The 18,999-nt window shown below is 46.3% G+C and overlaps 1 protein-coding gene across 1 annotated transcript in view; it reads left to right on the forward strand.

Annotated features, from left to right (window-relative positions):
* LOC142571619 (uncharacterized) overlaps positions 1 to 18,999 on the forward strand; it is a 196,276-nt gene that overhangs the window by 107,910 nt on the left and 69,367 nt on the right. The window contains exons 5-7 of the mRNA XM_075680127.1: positions 7,619 to 7,864; positions 9,721 to 9,875; positions 15,342 to 15,564. Of these exons, the coding sequence (XP_075536242.1) occupies positions 7,619 to 7,864; positions 9,721 to 9,875; positions 15,342 to 15,564 (624 nt within the window). The remainder of the gene's footprint in view (positions 1 to 7,618; positions 7,865 to 9,720; positions 9,876 to 15,341; positions 15,565 to 18,999) is intronic.

Below are 18,999 nucleotides of genomic sequence, written 5' to 3' on the forward strand. Positions count from 1 at the left end.
AGAATGCTTAAGTATATAGTCACCGAGGGGAAGGGGCACTATCCAACAGCCATCAGGATATAGCGACACGCTTATGAACGAGTGACAAGCATTAGTTACGCACTCAAGATTACATAACGCAATGACAGGTACCTGTCAACGTAAAACACTACCACTGCTAGTAAGCAAATCGTGTGCGAACAGCACGCACAACACAGCTAATTCACAAAGGACGCTACAGTTAATTTTATCCCCTCATCCAGAGCTCATCAAGAGAGAGAGAGAGAGGGATGCAAATGAGAGAAAGGCAGGGAGGTTAACCATAGTTAAAGCCTCCGGTTTGCTACCCTGCATTAGGGGAAGGGAAAAGGGAAGTAAAGACGGAAAGAAGAGCGGGCACAAAAGAAAGGCGTGAAAAAAAAAGAAGGGGACGGGATGGGATTATTATAGTCTTTCTAATAGGGAACTGCCACGTAAAAAGGTCAACAATGCCTTGACCGACTTTCGGTGCGACGGCAGTTCATGTCGGCCTTCCAAGACTCTGTTCTGAAAGTGGCCTGTCGTCAGGGCGTGCCAACACGGCCGCTAGTGATAGCTGGTGCGTGCTGTATCGAGGACAGTGGAAAAGTGCGGGTTCTACAGTCTCCTCGCCATCTCAGTGAGTGCAAGCCGCGCTCTCGTACATACCTACTCGGAAGGCGAAAAATCTTGTGAAAGCGACACCAAGCCACAGGCGGCAAAGTACACTTGTCTCGAGTCGAGAGACTCCAAATGGGGGTCGAAGTCGAAGGGACGGGTCCAATTAGTGTAGACGTGTGTACTTCAAGCTTGTTGTGTTCCATAAAGACCTTATGGCTTAATTTGCAAGCACATGAATTTTCATTGCTGCATCTGTTCTTGAGAATGGAATCGAGTCTTGCAAGCCCTCCTCACGTGCAGATTGTGCTGCTGCATCGGCATGTTCATTGTCCATTATGCCACAGTGGCTTGCAATCCACTACAACGTGATGTCGTGTCCTTGCTCGATGAGGTAGTGAAGCAGCAGTCTGATTTCTAGAACTAGTTGTTCGTGGTGTCCGCGGCGTAAAGCAGAAACCAAACAATGAAGAGCAGCCTTGGAGTCTCTCAACACGCTCCATTTCTTGGGAGCTCACCAAGAAACAAGCGGTAGCCTGGCGCCTCCTGCGAACAAACATGTATCGTAACCCGGTGGCTTGCATCAGATTCTATCCAGGGCAATACAATGATCAATGTAAATAAAGTATGAGAAGGGCAGATCTCTCACATATTCTATGCACCTGTTCTAAGGCGGCTCCTTTCGAGGGCCGCAGAATTCAAAACCGGCAGCAGCGGGAGACCCTGCTACTCAGCTCAAACCAGCGAGACCAGGTCTGGGCCATCCAGCTGGCCGAAGCAGCCGCAGAGACACAAGGGATCTCGGCCGTCTGCTAGGCTCATGATTGCTGGCAATAATAAAAGTTACCTATCTCTCTCTCTCTCTCTCTCAACGAACCCATACGAAATCGGAGAAAAAAAATAAAACTCCTTCCCATTAATTTCAGGGTTGCCTAACAACAGTGCCAGATCTCCCTTTAGTGTTTTATAAACCCAGGCACTCCATATCATGCGGATATACATACTTCCTCGTGTGCAAAAGCGCGTTCTTCAATATGCTATTGCTTGCGATTGTGACAATGATCGGAATTGCGACAAATCAAACAAAATACTCGCGTGTGCGCATAAACACCGCAGCAAATCAGGCCGGGCCTTTCCTCTGTGTCGAGGTCCTGTGGCGTAGCCTCCACTCAAAGTATCCTTCGTGTGAGCTACTCAACCTGAACGTTCCCCCGTGTCCCGGGCAAGCTCAACTGCTTGTATCAGGGCATGTTACGACTCAAGTACATGCACTCTTGCTACTTACCCTGCGGGCCCAGTGCGGGGAGAGACTTAGGTTGATTAGTTCATACAAAGGATGCATTGAACTAAGATTACGTAACATGTCTGCGACACGTAGGAAATACCCGGCCTGAATTGCAGCAGTGATTTGGAGCGCAAGCGCGCATTTCGTTTTGCTTGCTTCGTCGGTCATTCTCAATATACCGTGATCAATACCTATCAAGCGGACACAGGGTCTCTCTGTCTCTCTCTCTCGCTCTATATATATATATATATATATATATATATATATCATAAGAGGCCACCAAACACTGACACCGGGCCCCTCGGTTAACCCCCTTTCTTCTCGTTATATATATATATATATATATATATATATATATATATATATATATATATAATTTGTTTCTACATACTGCAGCCCCACAGGAGGGCTATAAGAGACCTAACATGCACTTCTGCAATTGCAGGCGTGGGTAAAAGCAGGGGTGAACAAAAAATAAAGTGCAACGAACAATAACTCTTGCAACATTTGTATCACTGTCCAAGAACTGGAAAATCGTTTTCATCGATTCTTAAAAGCAGCGAATCAGCGAAATCTATACACATAAAGTATAAAGTAAACCTAATTTAGGTAGTTACACACACTGGTTTCCATAGAGAGCACTTTGGAATTCGCTTATCAAGGGTGATCGAAGGCAGCCAGGTAAGGAATTCCATACTTCTATAGTGCGGGGAAAGAAGCTGTACTTGAAAGTATTTGTACGGGCATAGAAAGGGTTAGGATTAAGCTCGTGGAAGTTGCGCGTGCAAAAAGGCTTGGTTAAAGACATGCAAGCTGTGTTGAAGTATGATAGGTGCTGTGCAAACATTTTAATGATTCCGGATCGAAACGTACTGAAAGTAAGGTTAGCTTTCAGCGCAGGGAGGGCAGACGAGGGTGAAAAATAGCGGTCATACCGGTGAAAAATCAAACGAACGGCTTTTTTTCTGAACTGCTTCTCGTTTGATTATCTTATGTTGTTTATGGGGTGACCAGACTGTGGCGGCATAATCGATAGCGGGGCGAGCAACAGTTTTATACATTAAGAGTTTAGTTGCCTTCGGACCCTTTTGCATAGCACGACGTAGGTATCCAAGTTGTTTTATGGCCTTCGAACATGTTTGGCCAATGTGTGTAGCCCATGAAAGATTGTGAGTAAATGTTACGCCAAGCTATTTGTGTTGTGGAACTCTGGTTAAAGATGATCCACTCAAGAAATATGTCGCAATGACAGGTTCCGCCCTTTTCGTGAAGGACAAAACAACCGTTTATTTTAAAGTTAATGTTCATTTTCAATTTTTCACACCAAGCACCGAAAGAGACAACGGAATCGTTCACTCGCTTATAACTGGTCGCAGAGTCAAACACGTCGTATAAGACGTATTCGTTAGCATAAAGACGAATGCTGGAAGAAACATTTTTCGAGAGGTCATTGACATAAATTAAGAACAATAAAGGACCCAGGACGGATCCTTGAGAAACCCCATAGCCTACTTCAAGGATATATGACCTTGCAGAACTAAAGTCGACGTATTGGGACCGGTTGGAAAGGAAATAGCAATCCAATCGACCAAACGGGAATTTCTTAGTATCGCATTTAATTTTGCCAGAGGTGAGAATGACGTAATGAATCGAAAGCTTTAGAAAAATCATTGAAGATAGCGTCGATCTGTTTACCGATATGCAATTGATAAGCAGTGCCATGGTTGAAGTTGGTTAACTGCATGGTAGTAGTGAAACCACGTCTAAAGCGTGCTGAACATTAGTTAGAATGCTGTTCGACTCAAGAAAATCTATTGTGGGTTTGTAAATAACATGTTCCAGCACATGTTCCAGCATATATAAACTGCGTGCCTACGCTCATCGGCTATCGTATTGCAGAGAAACAACCGTTTGCGCGACCGTGGCAAAGTGAGCGGCCTCTTCCTCTAGGCAGGGGCTACGCAGTGCGTCAGCATCTTTGGCGGTGGCACGTGGAAAGGAAGCGCCGTCGTCCCTGATAAGTGATAGGCTCGACGCACGGTCTAGAGCGCGGCAATAAGACGATGCTCGAGCGTAGTCACGTGGTTTCATTTCATATTTCGCGGGCTTTCTTTAAACGCCGAAAAAAAAAAGATAAACTGCCGCGTAGCACGTACGTTGTCACAAAAAAATTGTGTCGGTCGTTTCAGAACCCCCTCTACAACGCAACGAAACGCACTTGACTCTAAAGTTAATATTAAAAATGTAGCATAATTATTCTTAATTAATTAACTAACCAAGAGGAATATCAAGAAACTCTAAAGAGCGCCACACGACGGCAAACGATCGTTGGTTTTATTCAGCTGTGGTTAGCCACTTCTTTAAGATCATTGGTTCAAGTTGCCTGAAACATCCTGTATGCGCAGGGCGTTTCACGTAACTTTAGCCAAACTTTAAAGAATATGCTAATGGTACCTAGCTGGACAGAACCAAGGTAATGTTGTTCGCCGTCGCTTCTAGATACTCAGATTGTTTTTGTCAGTCTGCCTAATTACATAATTACACCTAACGAATTAATCAATTTCTCAAATATTATAATTAGGTTAAAGGTGCCAATGAGAAAATTGTAGAGCAACATGAAAAACTCCCGATATAGCTTCTGTTGCGCAATAGGTTCTGCATAAAAGTGTTTTACCGAAAGTCAAAGCCCGCGAATACACGCAAAGTGCCTCGAGCGGCCAGTCGCGCGGCAATTTTGCGTGCATCTCGAAACTGGTTTAATTCACAGTATTTGCTTTAAGTGGATATGCATTGCAACTCATGGGAAAAATTCATAAATTGCAATATGCACATAACGTAATTAGTTAAAGAACCTAATTCGTGATGGTATACTTGAGAATATCATTAATTAATTAGTACTAATTAAGTAAATATAGGCGGAATGCAAAAAATAATCTGTTTATCTCCAAGCGACGGCAGAAATATTACCTTGGTTCTGTCCCGCTACGTAGAATTTGGATATTCTAAAATCTTGGTGCATGATAGTTGGGACACCCTGTATGTCGGTTATCTTGCAGTAGTTCAAACGCGCACGTTGCACGACACAACGATTGCTGTTAGCGCACATACGTCCGCTGGTGATTCAGGCATCGTTTGAACATGTAAATTGTGTGAACATGAATATTGTTCAAACAGTTTAAATGTTCAGACACGTAACAGTGCACCTCTGCGTAGGCAATTCGTCTTCCGTTTGAACAGTTTTAATACGCGCAACACTCTAACAGAGCACAAACAACCAGTGTTTAGAAAGAACTGTGCGCGCGAATCTTTTGTTCTTGCTGCAACAGCAAGTGTATGAGGACACTCGAGGCGTGTTCTCGCTGTTCCAGTTGCCGTCCTGTCTCAGGGCGACGGTGCATACGGGGTCCCCGAGCCCTGCGTTTAAAATCACGTGGTCTACTGTGGTCGCCTGGGCGAGCCCGAGAGAATTGAGACGAGATGGCTCGTGCCTTGATACACGCTGTCTTTCCGCGCGTCAATGCAAAGTTGGAGGTCACGCAGTGTGCTGAATTTCGTAGGTGCGGCGCAGTTGAAAGGGTAAAAGGAACGGCAGCACGAAACGTTCGCCATGGGACAAGCCCGTGCGATCCCCACCGCAGGCGCTGCTCCTCACGCCAACTTTTTGTCCACGAGTGCTCGCGCTCACTGAATGAACCCCAGGATACTCGAGGGATTTGATTCTAATGCTACTAGCGTTTTACGCGTGGCCAGTAGTCTTATAGCGGTGACCCGTCCGCGTTAAAATCGTGATCGGCCGGCTGTGAACGGTGGATGAGAATAAATGGAATAGAATCAAGTGAAAGCAATCCTAACATTATAACACCCTTCTCCGTCTGTGTCTTTGTATGCGTGAGAACAGGCGTGTTAATAAGCGAGTTCTTGCGGCAATATAAACTGCCCATAAATTTACGAGCCTTGGTTCGACCTTTGTGCGAAACTGCATTTTTTTCCTAATCGAGTGCTGCATTACTTTTTGGGGATTTAGCCGTGAAGTTGCAAGCTGTTTCTTTGGCTGTGGTGCCGGCAAAGGGGCTACGTGCAAGCCAACCGTTTGCGCCATAGGCTCGCCGGAAGTAGCCTTGCTCAGGCGTCGCCGTCGCATATGTCACACAAATGGTAGCCAAGGAGCTCAGAAGCCAACGTTGTCTGCGAACTCCAGCTGCTGGACGCGGCAAGGCACTGAGTGTGTGTCTGTGCTGGGCTAATACCAAATTGGAAGGATTTCGATACATAAGACAGACTTACTTCGGGGTAGCGTCGTTGAGCGCAAAATACGCGCGGGAAGAAACGGAGTGGACAGGACAGACGCACTTGGCGATATGCTTGCAGCAAAGACACAGCTCCGCTCACAAGGTGGAAGTGAAGACAGAAAAGAGCCCGTTGTCGAGGAAATGGAGTTCAGAAGCGTAGACTGTTGGGCCAGCCGGTGCCTCATGTAGGGCAGTCGGTGCACTACATGAGGCACCAACTGGCCCAACAGTCTACGCTTCTCAACTTTACTTCGAGGTGTTGAAGAATGCACCTAGTTTCTTTTTTTTTTAGATCTCAGAGCTTGCACAGTCAATGATAACGAAAGGCGACGTCTTAGAAAACTACGCAATCTAGAGTCAACCACACAATTTTATGGAACACAAGATCTGAGAAAAAGCTCAATGCCTGTGCCAGCCTCACAACGCAGCCTAGTATTCGCATTTCCAGCTTCCACCAGAATATGTGAACAACATATTGATGTTCGATTTTACTTACTACTATTACAGGCTGCTCGGAAATTAGGCGCTTCGTGTGATCCCGTGGTCAGTAAACTTTTGTGGTTGTCTGTACACGCATTTACGAAAGTACACTAGCGGTCTTGTGGGAATAGGCTGTATATTGACGTCAAGGTCTCACGCCGGAGAAATATCTGATAACCCGCACAGCCATGTTTAAGGATACGTTTTAAAGATCTAAAGATAATTAAACGTAATCGTGTGTGTTGTAAATTATACAGTTAGAAAATGCTTTGTTCTAAAAGCCGACGTAAGGTACACTCCTACATTTCTTCAATATTGCCTAGGGGCTGGTGTGTTTCGCAGAGGGTTAAGAGAAACCGAGCATTACCGAGAAAGTTATCTAGGGCGGAAGGGCTGCGATGCGAACAGCATTTGAAGTTCCTTTGCAGGTGCATGCTGAATCAGTCTCTCTCTCTCTCTCTTTCTTTCTTTCTCTTTTTACTTACGAAATCAAAACGAAAATTCACAGAGTGCTGCGTAGCTTTCATAGCTTACACATGAGTAAACGGCGAGCATATTTTGTGGTCAATTTTCTGAAAGTCCCGGGTTCGACACCTGTTGCAGCGCATTTGTTTTGTATGTCATTTATATACGTGTAGTTTTGTTGGGAGGACGTGAGTAATAGTGTGGGTTCTTGCTGGCGAATAGGCAGTGCGAGTTAGCAATTGCACTTCGTGCCCACCCTCATGATTGTGTTGATTTGCACTACTTTATGTCACACGTACAACACACTAGGTGATCAGAATTTTTCGCTACATGATGAACATATTGTGTTGTTGTTGTTGCGAGACACGACTTGGCAGCTTTGGGGAGGACTGCGGCATAAACAGTCATTCATTGCAAAATACTGAGAAGTAAGTTAGAAGAAGGAAGCATTCATTACACGGTCCTCTGCTGCGTCTTTCCGCAGAGCAAGAACGACAGTTCTGAGGTGTCGTCGATGACCGAGGGCTCCCCGCCGACGTCGGCGCGGGGGCCGGAGCAGCGGACGAGCGGCGACGTCAGCGCTGCGCTGGCCTTCTCCCAGCGGCTGCAATGCACCGAGTGCGTCCAGTGTGCCCTCATGGAGGACGCCGTGCAGCGTTTGGAGGCCAGCCGACGGGAGGCCGGACTGAAGCTGCGCAGCTACGAAGCGCAGATCCGCTCGCTGCAGCAGGCGAGTTCCTGCGCATACGCAACACTGTATCATCCGCAGCAGCAGTCTGTTATATCGTGAGAAACGTATCCGGAGTCAACGACCACACGAAGTGCCTTAAAGTCAATCCGAAGCATCACTTCACCACCGTGCGTTTCTTCGCTAGGAGAACACCGTGAAGCTCTTTTGCGAGAGCGTTCAATTTTGGGCTGAATAACACGCTCATACTACTAGTACTACTACGAGAGCACCGTGCTAACCGTGAGGACTTGCCACAACATCGAGACAACGACCGGAAGTGAGAATGTTTCGCGGCTTTAGAATTTTGCAATGTTTACTCCTCTGTACCTCTAATATACGATCTAAACCTTGTCAGAGTTACTCAATGCAGTCATGATGGCGGGATTAGGGAGTATTCAGAAAACCGGATATTGTCCAAACTTACCTGGCAGTGGAAGGCCTGTGTGCAGCCCTGTGTAGCGGGCTGCTGTGCGGAACTCCTTTATTATTATTATTATTATTATTATTATTATTATTATTATTATTATTATTATTATTATTATTATTATTATTATTATTATTATTATTATTATTATTTGTGCACCACGAAGTACTGTCATAGACCAGTCGAACACTGGTATCAGGATTTAGGATGTGTAGTTTCGTTGGGAAGGTTGTCTACCGAACAGCTTTGCAGTGGCGGCCAGGAACTCGATGCCATGCGGGTACGCAGGGTAGCGCTTTGTGTCTTTAGTTGAATAAATTTGGCTAATTTCGTATACAGATTGAAAGATTTCACTGCTAACAGAACAAGGACATTAGAAGAAAGACGCACGCTAGAAAGTTTTCCGCTCTTAGACGCCCCAGTTCCCTTCACGTTTAACTTCTTATATTAGGAACCAACATGCACGCATCAACATTTTTGTAGTTCACATTGTCTCAAACCAGCTGATTTCTTTCATATGGACAAGGCTCGATAGTATCTTGTGTGTCCTGACTGAACTGTATTATGAATATAAATAAGGTCCGACGTACACATTGTACGTTCCCTTTATTCGTCCGAATAGTTTAACGAAGCACTGAAAAAACATCACGAATAGTGTAAGCGCCGGCTGCTTCCTTTCGCATAGGGAGCTTTATGAACCGGGATATGGCTTTCCACCGCCAGGAAGCAAGCCATCAGTGGACGCTCTTTGGACGCTACGATGAAAGTCAAATTCTGCGCCTCTCATCTCAAAGAGGGAAAAAGGTATAAAGAAAGAAAAGATAAAAAGGAATTAAAATGTGCCGGAAAGATTTAAAAAAAATGAAAACAGCCTTAGCTGGAAAGGTCATTCCCGAGAGTGGTGATACTGAACTTCCGACACTCTAAAAGATTTTCCACCCTTTGGGGCTTATCTTGTGCCCAAACAATAATGGTCATCTGCCTTGCTTGCGTTTCCTCTCTTGAAAACTCTGCGCTCGCTACTTTCCTGTCGAGAATGCTTTGTCAAGCCGATAACGCGCAAGCCGTTCGTGACGAGGAAGTGCCGGGTTCGCAGCGTTCAGGAAAGGAACTGCGGGCAGGACAGAAGACGATTATTGATTGGCGACAAAATACAACCCAAAGGGTGCAAACTTTTTCTAGAGTGAACGCTGACACCCGCACGGGTCAGTTAGGAACGCGGCTGACCGTACAACAGCGGCAGCAGATCAGCGGTAGCTCGGCGGAGCCCTGTCGAAGGGGCGGCTGTCATCCTTTACGCGAACGCTTCGTCAACTCGGCGACGGCGTTGCCCGCGGGTCTCCGGGCGCGCTACGCGAGATTGCGCAGCCGTGCGCAAGCGACACAGTTTCGCAACGGCGCCCGCTGGGCTCTCACTCTGCCGGTTGCGCAGGCGTGCTGCTCGGCGGAGGCGACGCTGCGTGACGAGAAGGCGCTGCACGCCGTGACGCGCCAGGAGCTGGGCCGGGTGCTGGACCGGCTCAGGTTCTACACGGGCTCCAGGACCGCCGTCTCCTCCTCGTCGTCGGCAGCGCTCAAAGACTACAGGTGCGTGGACGCCGCGCCGGCGTGCGTTCCGCTTTCGGCCGGTGCGGCTGCGCGAGGAGGGAGAATCGGGAACTGGTACGAAATTAAGGGGCGCACGTTACGCAGTGCACAGTGGCGCTATACTAGAGAACGAGGTCGCGGGTTCGATTCGCGATCGGGGCGGCTGTGTCTCGACGGGAGTGGAATGCCAGAAGGTTCGAATGCCAGAAGAAGAAACCGAGGGGGTCAAAATTTATCCGGAGCTCTCAGCTACGGCGTCCCCGATTAGCCTCGGTGCCCCCTCCCCCATCCCTACCCCACCCCGATTCGGTACGCACTTTGAGAAAAGAAAAAGAAGCTATAAATGAGGCCAACATACATGCAGTAACATATTGTAACGTACATAATTATGCTAATCCAACTAGCCTGCCAGCATATCATCTACATTTACAGAAACTCCTCCCCAGAGAACCTTGGGGTACCCCCCCCCCCAAAACAAAAATAAATAAATAAATATGGTAAGTATTCATCATTGCGCACAATGACGTAGACAACGAACCTTCATTTTGTTTGCTTTGAGGATTGCGTGAGATTAAGCACAATTGCAAGCAGTTTTAGAAACAGCTGACTCAAATGACTTCGCATGCTTAACGGGTCGGGGCAGGGACGCTGCGCATGCGCAGATTCATCGCTTTTTCTAGGTCTCCTTCGCATGAAGGACCGCTAGGATACGCCATCTCTGCATTTCCCTAATAATCGCTAGAATCTGCTCAATGTTTCTGTACATAAACTGACAATTTTCCATCCTTATGCTTATTTAATCCAACATTCCACGTACCGTAAACAGAAACAGAAATGACTGGCAGCGTCTGCACTAAGCGCCTTTTTGCACATAATTTCGAGTGCTGACAGCTGACACTGTGACAGTGGCCATGAGGACGAATACACGTGCATGTCATCTCTCTCAAGAAATACCTTGTCATGAGATATCGAAAGAAATCGTCGCCAACGGCGCTGAATTGAGGACCATTTAGTGTAAAGAAATTGCTAGGACCACGGCCATGAAAGGCCAAGCAAAAAATGCTGCTTAATAGCTTTGAAAAAAAAAAAAGAAAACCTGGGGGACAGTGGTTCGGCGATATTAGCGGATGCACCACGCGGTAGGTTGTCGAGAAATTATTGTTTTTTGAGTTTTATCTCGCGCTGAATATCCTGGGTGATCATATTTAAGTTTTACGAAATTTTTAGAAACTGTCTGTTGCAGATAGCATAATTCTAGTCCTTGAGCAGGATTATTCAGTAAAGTGCACATTACTTACACCAGATATAGAAACACACATTCAAATAATTAAACAAGAATGCACTAGTTATCTTCCTAATCAATTACTTTGCTGCACTTGTTGCAATTTGCGAATTGTCCATAATCCATAATATCCCAATCCATAATGAAACTCAATAACATCCCAATATCCATAAAGAAACCAGTCTGCAGATATGCGTTATTATTATTATTATTATTATTATTATTATTATTATTATTATTATTATTATTATTATTATTATTATTATTATTATTATTATTATTATTATTATTATTATTATTATTATTATTATCTGTTTTGAAAACAATTACCATATACATTTGACAGGAAAGGGAAAGCGAGGAGAAGGCTGGCAACTGCCACCAGAAGGGGCACAACGTCTTTCTACTCTTCAGAAAGGAGGAGGAGACAGAAGCATTGAAATGGAAGATAGGAAGGAGGGTCGAAAAAAGGAAAGAAAGAGAAAGATGACAAATCTCGAAGAATGAAGTAGAACACAGTGTACAGTTTTCGCACAGTAGGGCCACTCACTGCAGGTCATGCTACTAAAGAATGTTGAGTGTCTGAGTTACAAACGTGTACATAAGTTGGTTAATTCTAGAAAAAGTAAGCAGAGCGCGATGAGCCTGATCGCGCCGAGACGCACAATCACTGGGGTACAAACATTCGTCGAGTGTCGTACTCCGCAGGCCAAGATATTATAGTCTCTCACTAGCGACATACGCTCCGCAATGAGAGCAGGACACTCAAATATCTGGTGCTGTGTGTGTGTAATCACAACCATGTGAACTCAACAGACCACACAGTCAAAGAGAGTATAGGGGGAAACTAGCTGGGGTTGAAATTGAAAGGTAGAAGATAATGAGAAAAAAGGGAAAATGAAAGTGGACTCACTAATTTTTTTTCTTTATTTCGTTCCTTTCAATTTCAAGCACAGCTAATTTCCCCTATGCTTTCCCTGGCTTCATGGTTTATTGGCTTTACATGGTTATGATTTACAATAACCGAGCCCCTCGATTTTCCTTTTACTTTATTCTCTCTCTCTCTCTCTCTCTATATATATATATATATATATATATATATATATATATATATTCATTATCAGAAATATATGCCATAAACCACGCGCTAGTTGCAACACCAATGCTATACTACTGGGTAGGAATGAATTGCGCATAAATTCATATTACCAGTACCACAGCTATGTAACTCGCACAATGACTCACGCCATGCACGGAACCGCATTGCGCCGACTTATGAAGCAGAAACCCACAGTGTTGGCGCAGCGGCTTTAGTGTAACGCGGTTATGTCCGAGGTTGCGGGATCGAATCCCGACCACGGCGGCAGCCTTTCGATGGGGGCGAAGTGCAAGAACGCCCATCTACCGTGCATTGGGTACACGTTAAAGAAACCAAGGTGGTCAAAATTAACCCGAAGTCATCCGCTACGGTATGCCTCATAATCACATCGTGGTTTTGGAATGTAAACGCCAGAATGACATCAGAAAGATGAAAAAACAACGCAGGTATAGGGACGCCTACAAAGTCCACACGGTTGACGCAAACTATATGCTCAAAATGTGCATAAAACTGCTAGTAAACATGAACGGCTCGATGAAGGGCGGCTGGTATACATGAATGAGAGCGTCCATCGGCTCTTCTGCTTCCGTCTTCGCGACTATCGAGTGTCGTGATTCGTATTTTGACCTAAGTTGTCATTGCCATAATACGCGCTCAGCGATTCGCGTGTTCACCACCCACTCCGGCCGGATCGTGGACTTGGGAAGAGTGCGGCGTCCTGCGGCCAGTAATTGCTATTACCGTCTCTAGCGTTCATTACGAAAGATTATACTGTAGCCTCGTCTAATGATGACAACGCATAGAAGGGAGCGGTTGGAGATGATTGGCACAGGTACTCTTGTGATGTATTCGTCGTGGAAAGGCTGCTCGTCACCATAATGATGATGCCAATCATTCGAAATGTGGATCAGGTGACACTTTTGGTGCAGTTAAGGCGGCTGGCGTGACGCTGTCTAGCGATACGCACGATGGGTGCCTCCATTGAAAGTGCATTATACGCGAGAACAATAATCGGAAAGCAAGCTCTGTGTAACACATCAACGGGTGTTCTGCTATGTGGACTAGTGTGCGTTCGTAACGATGACAGAACGCTTTGCCTGTTGGCGTCGTACTTCCGGAAGATGATCGTGACGGTTGTAGATAATAGGCTGGAGCATTGGCGTAGCCGGGGTGTATCACACCGGGCACGCGGCTGCTCGTTCTCGAAATTGCTGTGCTAGTATGCTGCCTTCCCAGTCCCTCTCCTCCCTTCCTGCCCCACCACGTCCCCAGTGAAGTGGTGACGCCCTCCCCCCCGACCACACTCAACACACAAAAAAAGAAAAAAAATCTGGCGAAGCTGCTGGGCTGGAGGAAACTTCTAAACGTATACGACCTGCATTTGACGCTTTACAGGAGAGCTATACATCACCAAGTCTCACGTATACTTAACGCGAGGAACAAGTACACAGCTCTGACTGAAACATTATTGAACCGAAAGCAAAATGACTTCCATTCAAGTGCACTCCAATGGACTGGAACGAGTTGCTCGTTCGAAATCAGCATGCTGCTAGTAGCCGCTCATTTGTGACGACGCTTGAGCAGACTTGCCAATTACTGAGAGGTTTCCGCTCGCTTTTACTGCGCTACCGTTACTGCCACACGTCAGACGTCGTTTAGGTATGGGCCCAACGGCTCAGCATGTGCAGTTCCTTTTACTACCTGGATGAGGCGCTAGAGAGAGAGAGAGAGAGCAAATGATAAGGAAAGGTAGGGAGGTTAACTAGGACTGAGCCCGGTTGGCTACCCTACACTGGGGAAAGGGAAAAGGGGACGGAAAGATTAAAAGAAGAAGAGAAAGTCCACCGGTGATATCGTTCAGTCACTCAGTCTGGATCATAGTCGCTGACTCAATCCAGTAGCCTTCAAATATCGCAGCAGAGATTTTGTGGCCTTTTGTAGCTGCGATATGCGAGGCCATGGTCCCAAGATCTTCTTCAAGGTGAACGGTGTTCTATCGAGCTGATTGAGAGCTGTGCAGAGGTCATGTCTTTCGTTTTGAAAAGATGGGCAGTAGCACAGTAGATGTTCTATAGTTTCCTCGGCACCGCAGGCATTGCAGTCGGCGCTATCAGTCATTCCAATCAAAAACGTATATGCATTGGTGAATGCGACGCCCAAGCGTAAGCGGCACAGCATTGTTTCTTCATTTCGCAGAAGTCCTGGTAACAGCCGCAGTTGCATAGAGGGGTCGAGGGAATGCAATCGTTCTTGGGTGAATTCAGGTGTGTGCCACTTCTGTAATGTCATACGGTGCGCTACCTTGCTTAGGTGTTGGGCTGCGTCGGTCCGCGATAAAGGTACAGAAACAAGGGTTGCTCCTTCGTGCGCTTTCCTGGCGCTAGAGTTTTGCTAAAGCACTATGGTAAAATGAGATCGGTGCGCACGACGCGATCGTCTCTTTACTCAAAACGCAATGACACGCATAAAATATGTTTAGTGATGGCCTGATGGCGAAGTACGTTTTCCTGGCTTCTTACTAGGTCCTGTTAATTTGTTATGTTAAGAGTACAGCCATAACTGTCACTTCCGCGGCGGCTGCGAGACAATTGCGCATCTGATTTATACTGTCCCACGTTGCACTGTATGTATAATTCGGCAGGTATACCACACTGAAGGTGCTGAAAAATGCGTAAGTTATCTATTATCCCCGTGAAAACCGCGCTGTTCTGTTTCAAATATGTCTTACCAACTCGCCCAAACGTCTGTTTTAATGAAACTGACAAAAGCGTTAATTTTTGCTGTGCATCGCTTCATTTTTGCGGGCCAGCATATACACTTTTGATTGGGTGCTACCTCTCTTATGCGTGCGCGATTAAATTTTTTTTTTGTTCTTACACATGTCTCCTCTTTCTCTCTGTATCGCTTTTTCCCTTCGGCTCTTGCATTGTAAGAACAAGGATCGATAAATACATGGTTGACTTGTCTAGCTTTCTTCCTTACCTGCTTGCCTCTCTCCTATATTTCCTTCAAATGAGAATCAATTGAATATAATATAGTCCAACTACTTAACAACAATTGTGCCTACCTGCATCGTTCCGTGCAGGGCACTGCGGAATTCAAAAAACACGTCGCAGAATCCATGCCTGAGCTCGGTGCAATGGAACCGGACATTCCGCAAGAACAGAGCCGGCGTGAAAGTGTGCGAATCAAAATGCCAGCACGTTATCAGCATCCAGCAGACACGGGGCGCTCATAACTCGGACATTGGCGTCCAGGTCAACCTCCTCGCGAGGTCAATTGATGATCGGCCAAAGCTGTCAGCCAAGGTAAGCTCGCATCTTGGTACTGCTCGAGGCCGTTGGCCCCGTTTATTTATTCGTGCAGGTATGCCTAACGCTCGAGTAAACAATGATGCTCGCAGGATGCTTTATGAAAGGCTAGTATGATCGGAACTGAATTTATAGCGCTAACTAGACAAACAAGACCCAGTCCTCTCAAGAAACGGCCAAGAAGAACGGGCGTGGAAAGAGTCAGTGATGGGACTATCTGAGATCTTAGCGTTTTCTATGTTTTATGAAAGTTGAGCGTGTGCTAACTGTCTGAAAAAATGGGAGAGAGGGATAGTGGCTGTCATGATTTATTCGATAAAGCGTCATGCACGTCATACCCATATAGGTCGCACTAATTGCTCTTAGCGATTTCGTTTGTTGGAAAATAGCACGCTAATTAATCCTTCACATAAATAATTGTGCAGAATAATTGCATTATTGGACAGTAGAAAAATGCGCATGCATTATATACAGTCATCCTTTGAACATGCCTGGATAGGCAAGTTTTGCATATATTCTAGAGATACGTTTATTGGCACTGTTGCATGACTACATTCTGATAGCGGCGTTATACATAACTTTTTCTACCACTTCGTATGAATGTTTTCTTTGAATTGGCTATGCTGCTTACACCTTGCAATGTTCGCTATCTTTCGACGCTGTACTGTCGTCGAACGTGGTTCCGTCATGAAATAATTGTTGTCTTGTAAAAGACTTTCATGCATTACCGATACCACCTGATTCACAAAGCAGCTGGCACGTATCGACAAGTCGACGTCTCCTACACATCACGCCAGAAAAAGAAAAAAAGGGAGGACAGATATGGCTGCAAAAGATGCAATGGCAGCGATTTTTAATCAAGCCGACCACGGTGAAGAGCTCCGTCTTATACCAATCCGCTTATCTTCGGCTTGCGCTGTGGAACCTGTGAATGAGTGTGCAACATGGCAGGCTTTGCTGACGCCTTGTGCAGCCTTTCTATTCTGAAAAAGGGCGTCCAGTGTAGCTGAACGTAGGACCCTGCAGAGGTGCTAAGTACGCCGGAAAACAGTTTTCTGACATATTTGCCTAGAGTTCATCAACTACACCTGCAAGAAGCCCAGATGTGGCGAGGCGACCGCTTAAGAGGCTTTATTAGTTCCCGGCGTTAAAGAGGGGGGGGGGGGGTGTTGATTATGCACACATTCAGCAGTCGATCAAAGATCGATGGGCTTTACTCCCCTTTCCTTGTGGGGTGTTGTTGGCACTAAAGCTTTCAGCAGCTGTTCTCGGTGGGCCGGATTATAGGAATTGCGCAGAGCTGGGGCCAACGAACTTGGCGCTGCCTAGCCGCTCTTTCTACAAAACCAAATCGCCTAACTTTGCAGGTATTTCATGAAATATTAGGCAATCGCATTAAAGCTTATTACTGGAAACAGCAGTCGGAATGTTCCCTTCATTCTCCCAGTTGTGTGATCAGTTTGTCTATTTGTATGAACCTCTTTGACGCCAACTTGAGCCGCTGGGCATGTTCCACTATTCAGTTACAAAACAAAAAGAAGAAGAAAAGAAAAACATCCTTCATAGCGTCTCCAGAGCTCGAAATTGAACCCACATCATATATATTCGCACTTTTGTCTGACTATATAATCACACACGTGCAACGCAAATACTTTTTGGCCACGCCCCTAGATGGCGCAGTGTCTTGAGAGGGAATCGCGGCAGACTAGCTCTGCTGCAGTGATGTCTCGTGTATGACACGTTTCGATGGTGCCAATGTCGTGTGGCGCTAAACAGATTCAATTCTTATCGCAGGAACATCAACAGTTACCCTGAGATGGTTCCTGCCATAATCTTTCCTCGATCCTTTGTCGTTCGTGCTTCTTGATTTTCAAGTTAACTTGTAGCAAGCTACCACGCTTGCGGTTTTACTAAAGAGAGGAGGAGACGAAAGGTAAAAGGATGGGAAGTTAACCAGAACAGAAAATCTGTTTAATACCTTAGCTGTTTTGCTACCTTACACTGGAGTCCGTGGGAGGTGGTAATCCAAAGACAAGAAGGAAACGTGCACTGAGAACAGGCAAACGGTCCCAGCACATGTACGATCACAGCGCTACGTCTGTGTGACGGCACTGCACGCGCATCCTTAATACGGCTGAATTGAAACAACACTTTTGGTTGCGTTTACTTAACACTTGTCTGTCGCCAGTAGATATCCTGAATTTTTTGTGCTAGGGAGAGAGAGAGAGAGACCGACAGAGAGAGTGAGAGAGAGACAGAAAGTATGCAATGAAAAGCAGAGAGGTTAACCAGGGACCCTATTCTGTAACGGCTCGCTTTGGAACGGGTTTGCTCCCACGAACGCCATTGGTTGGCGCTTTGTGGTCGTCAACTCTGACGGGCGTGACTACAAATTAAGTTTTCGTCACACAGGTTGTCAGTCATCTGGAAAGCGAACCCATCATCTGCTACGAGGCGAAGCACGGAGAAGTGGTTCGCTCGAGTATCGCGCGCGGTCGCGATCATGATATCGAGGGTTGCTAAGGCAACCGTGACCGTCTGCAAGTTTCGCGCTCATGGAGGAACAAAAAAAAAAAATATAGGAGACAGCATTACGTCCCGCAGCCAACATGGGCAAGCGAACGCTCTCTGAAGCCACAGTGGGGGCCCAACATGTGATCACTTGCACCGAGATCACGGAGCAAGAATCGAGATTTGCTGAGGCGTTTGGTTGCCATTAGCTATGCCAGTAGTTTTTATTTGACGCGCGCTTGTTCAGCTGGGGCACTAAAACCAACCCCGCACTTTGACGTGCAATCACGTGTTGGGCCGACAGGTTTGGCTTCAATCGCATTACGGTATGCTTCCTCCGATCTTTTTCCTTCCTTCATGCTCGCGCTGGCCGGCGCGACGAGACAGCGATGACAACTTCTTTGGTTGTGTGGCTGGCGAGCGTTGGCTTAAGACAACGAATGGACGAGAGACAACGACGCGACGCGTACGACATGAGCGAAGCAGAGTTCCGAAGGAATTCACGCTCTCCAGAAACACAGTGCGATGGATTTGTGATGAGTTAGAATATCTCGGACCGCAAAACTTAGTGGAGCTGACACTGTGACGTAAGTGATCTGCACGCTGTTTTTTTTTTTTTTTTTTGCGGTGCGTCTGGAATGTAGAAGCTGTTGGGTTGTCGCAACCGTCAGCCAGCCGCATCATTACCGCCGTCGCTAGGTCCATTAGGATTAAAGGGAAAAAAAGCGGGGAGGGTTGAGATGTCTCTCCATGGTGCAGGAGAAATCCGCAGTCAAGAACGCTTCCTTGACCGTGGCAAGATTTTCTATGTTGTGGGATGTGTGGACGGTAGCTTCATCGCAATTGTCCACCCTAAGAAGCTCAGCCCCGGTGAAACGAAATCCTATTAGAGCAGCGGCCTCCACACAGAGAATCGCTATG

Source organism: Dermacentor variabilis, chromosome 2 (assembly GCF_050947875.1).
Source record: "Dermacentor variabilis isolate Ectoservices chromosome 2, ASM5094787v1, whole genome shotgun sequence".
Lineage (NCBI taxonomy): Eukaryota > Metazoa > Arthropoda > Arachnida > Ixodida > Ixodidae > Dermacentor > Dermacentor variabilis.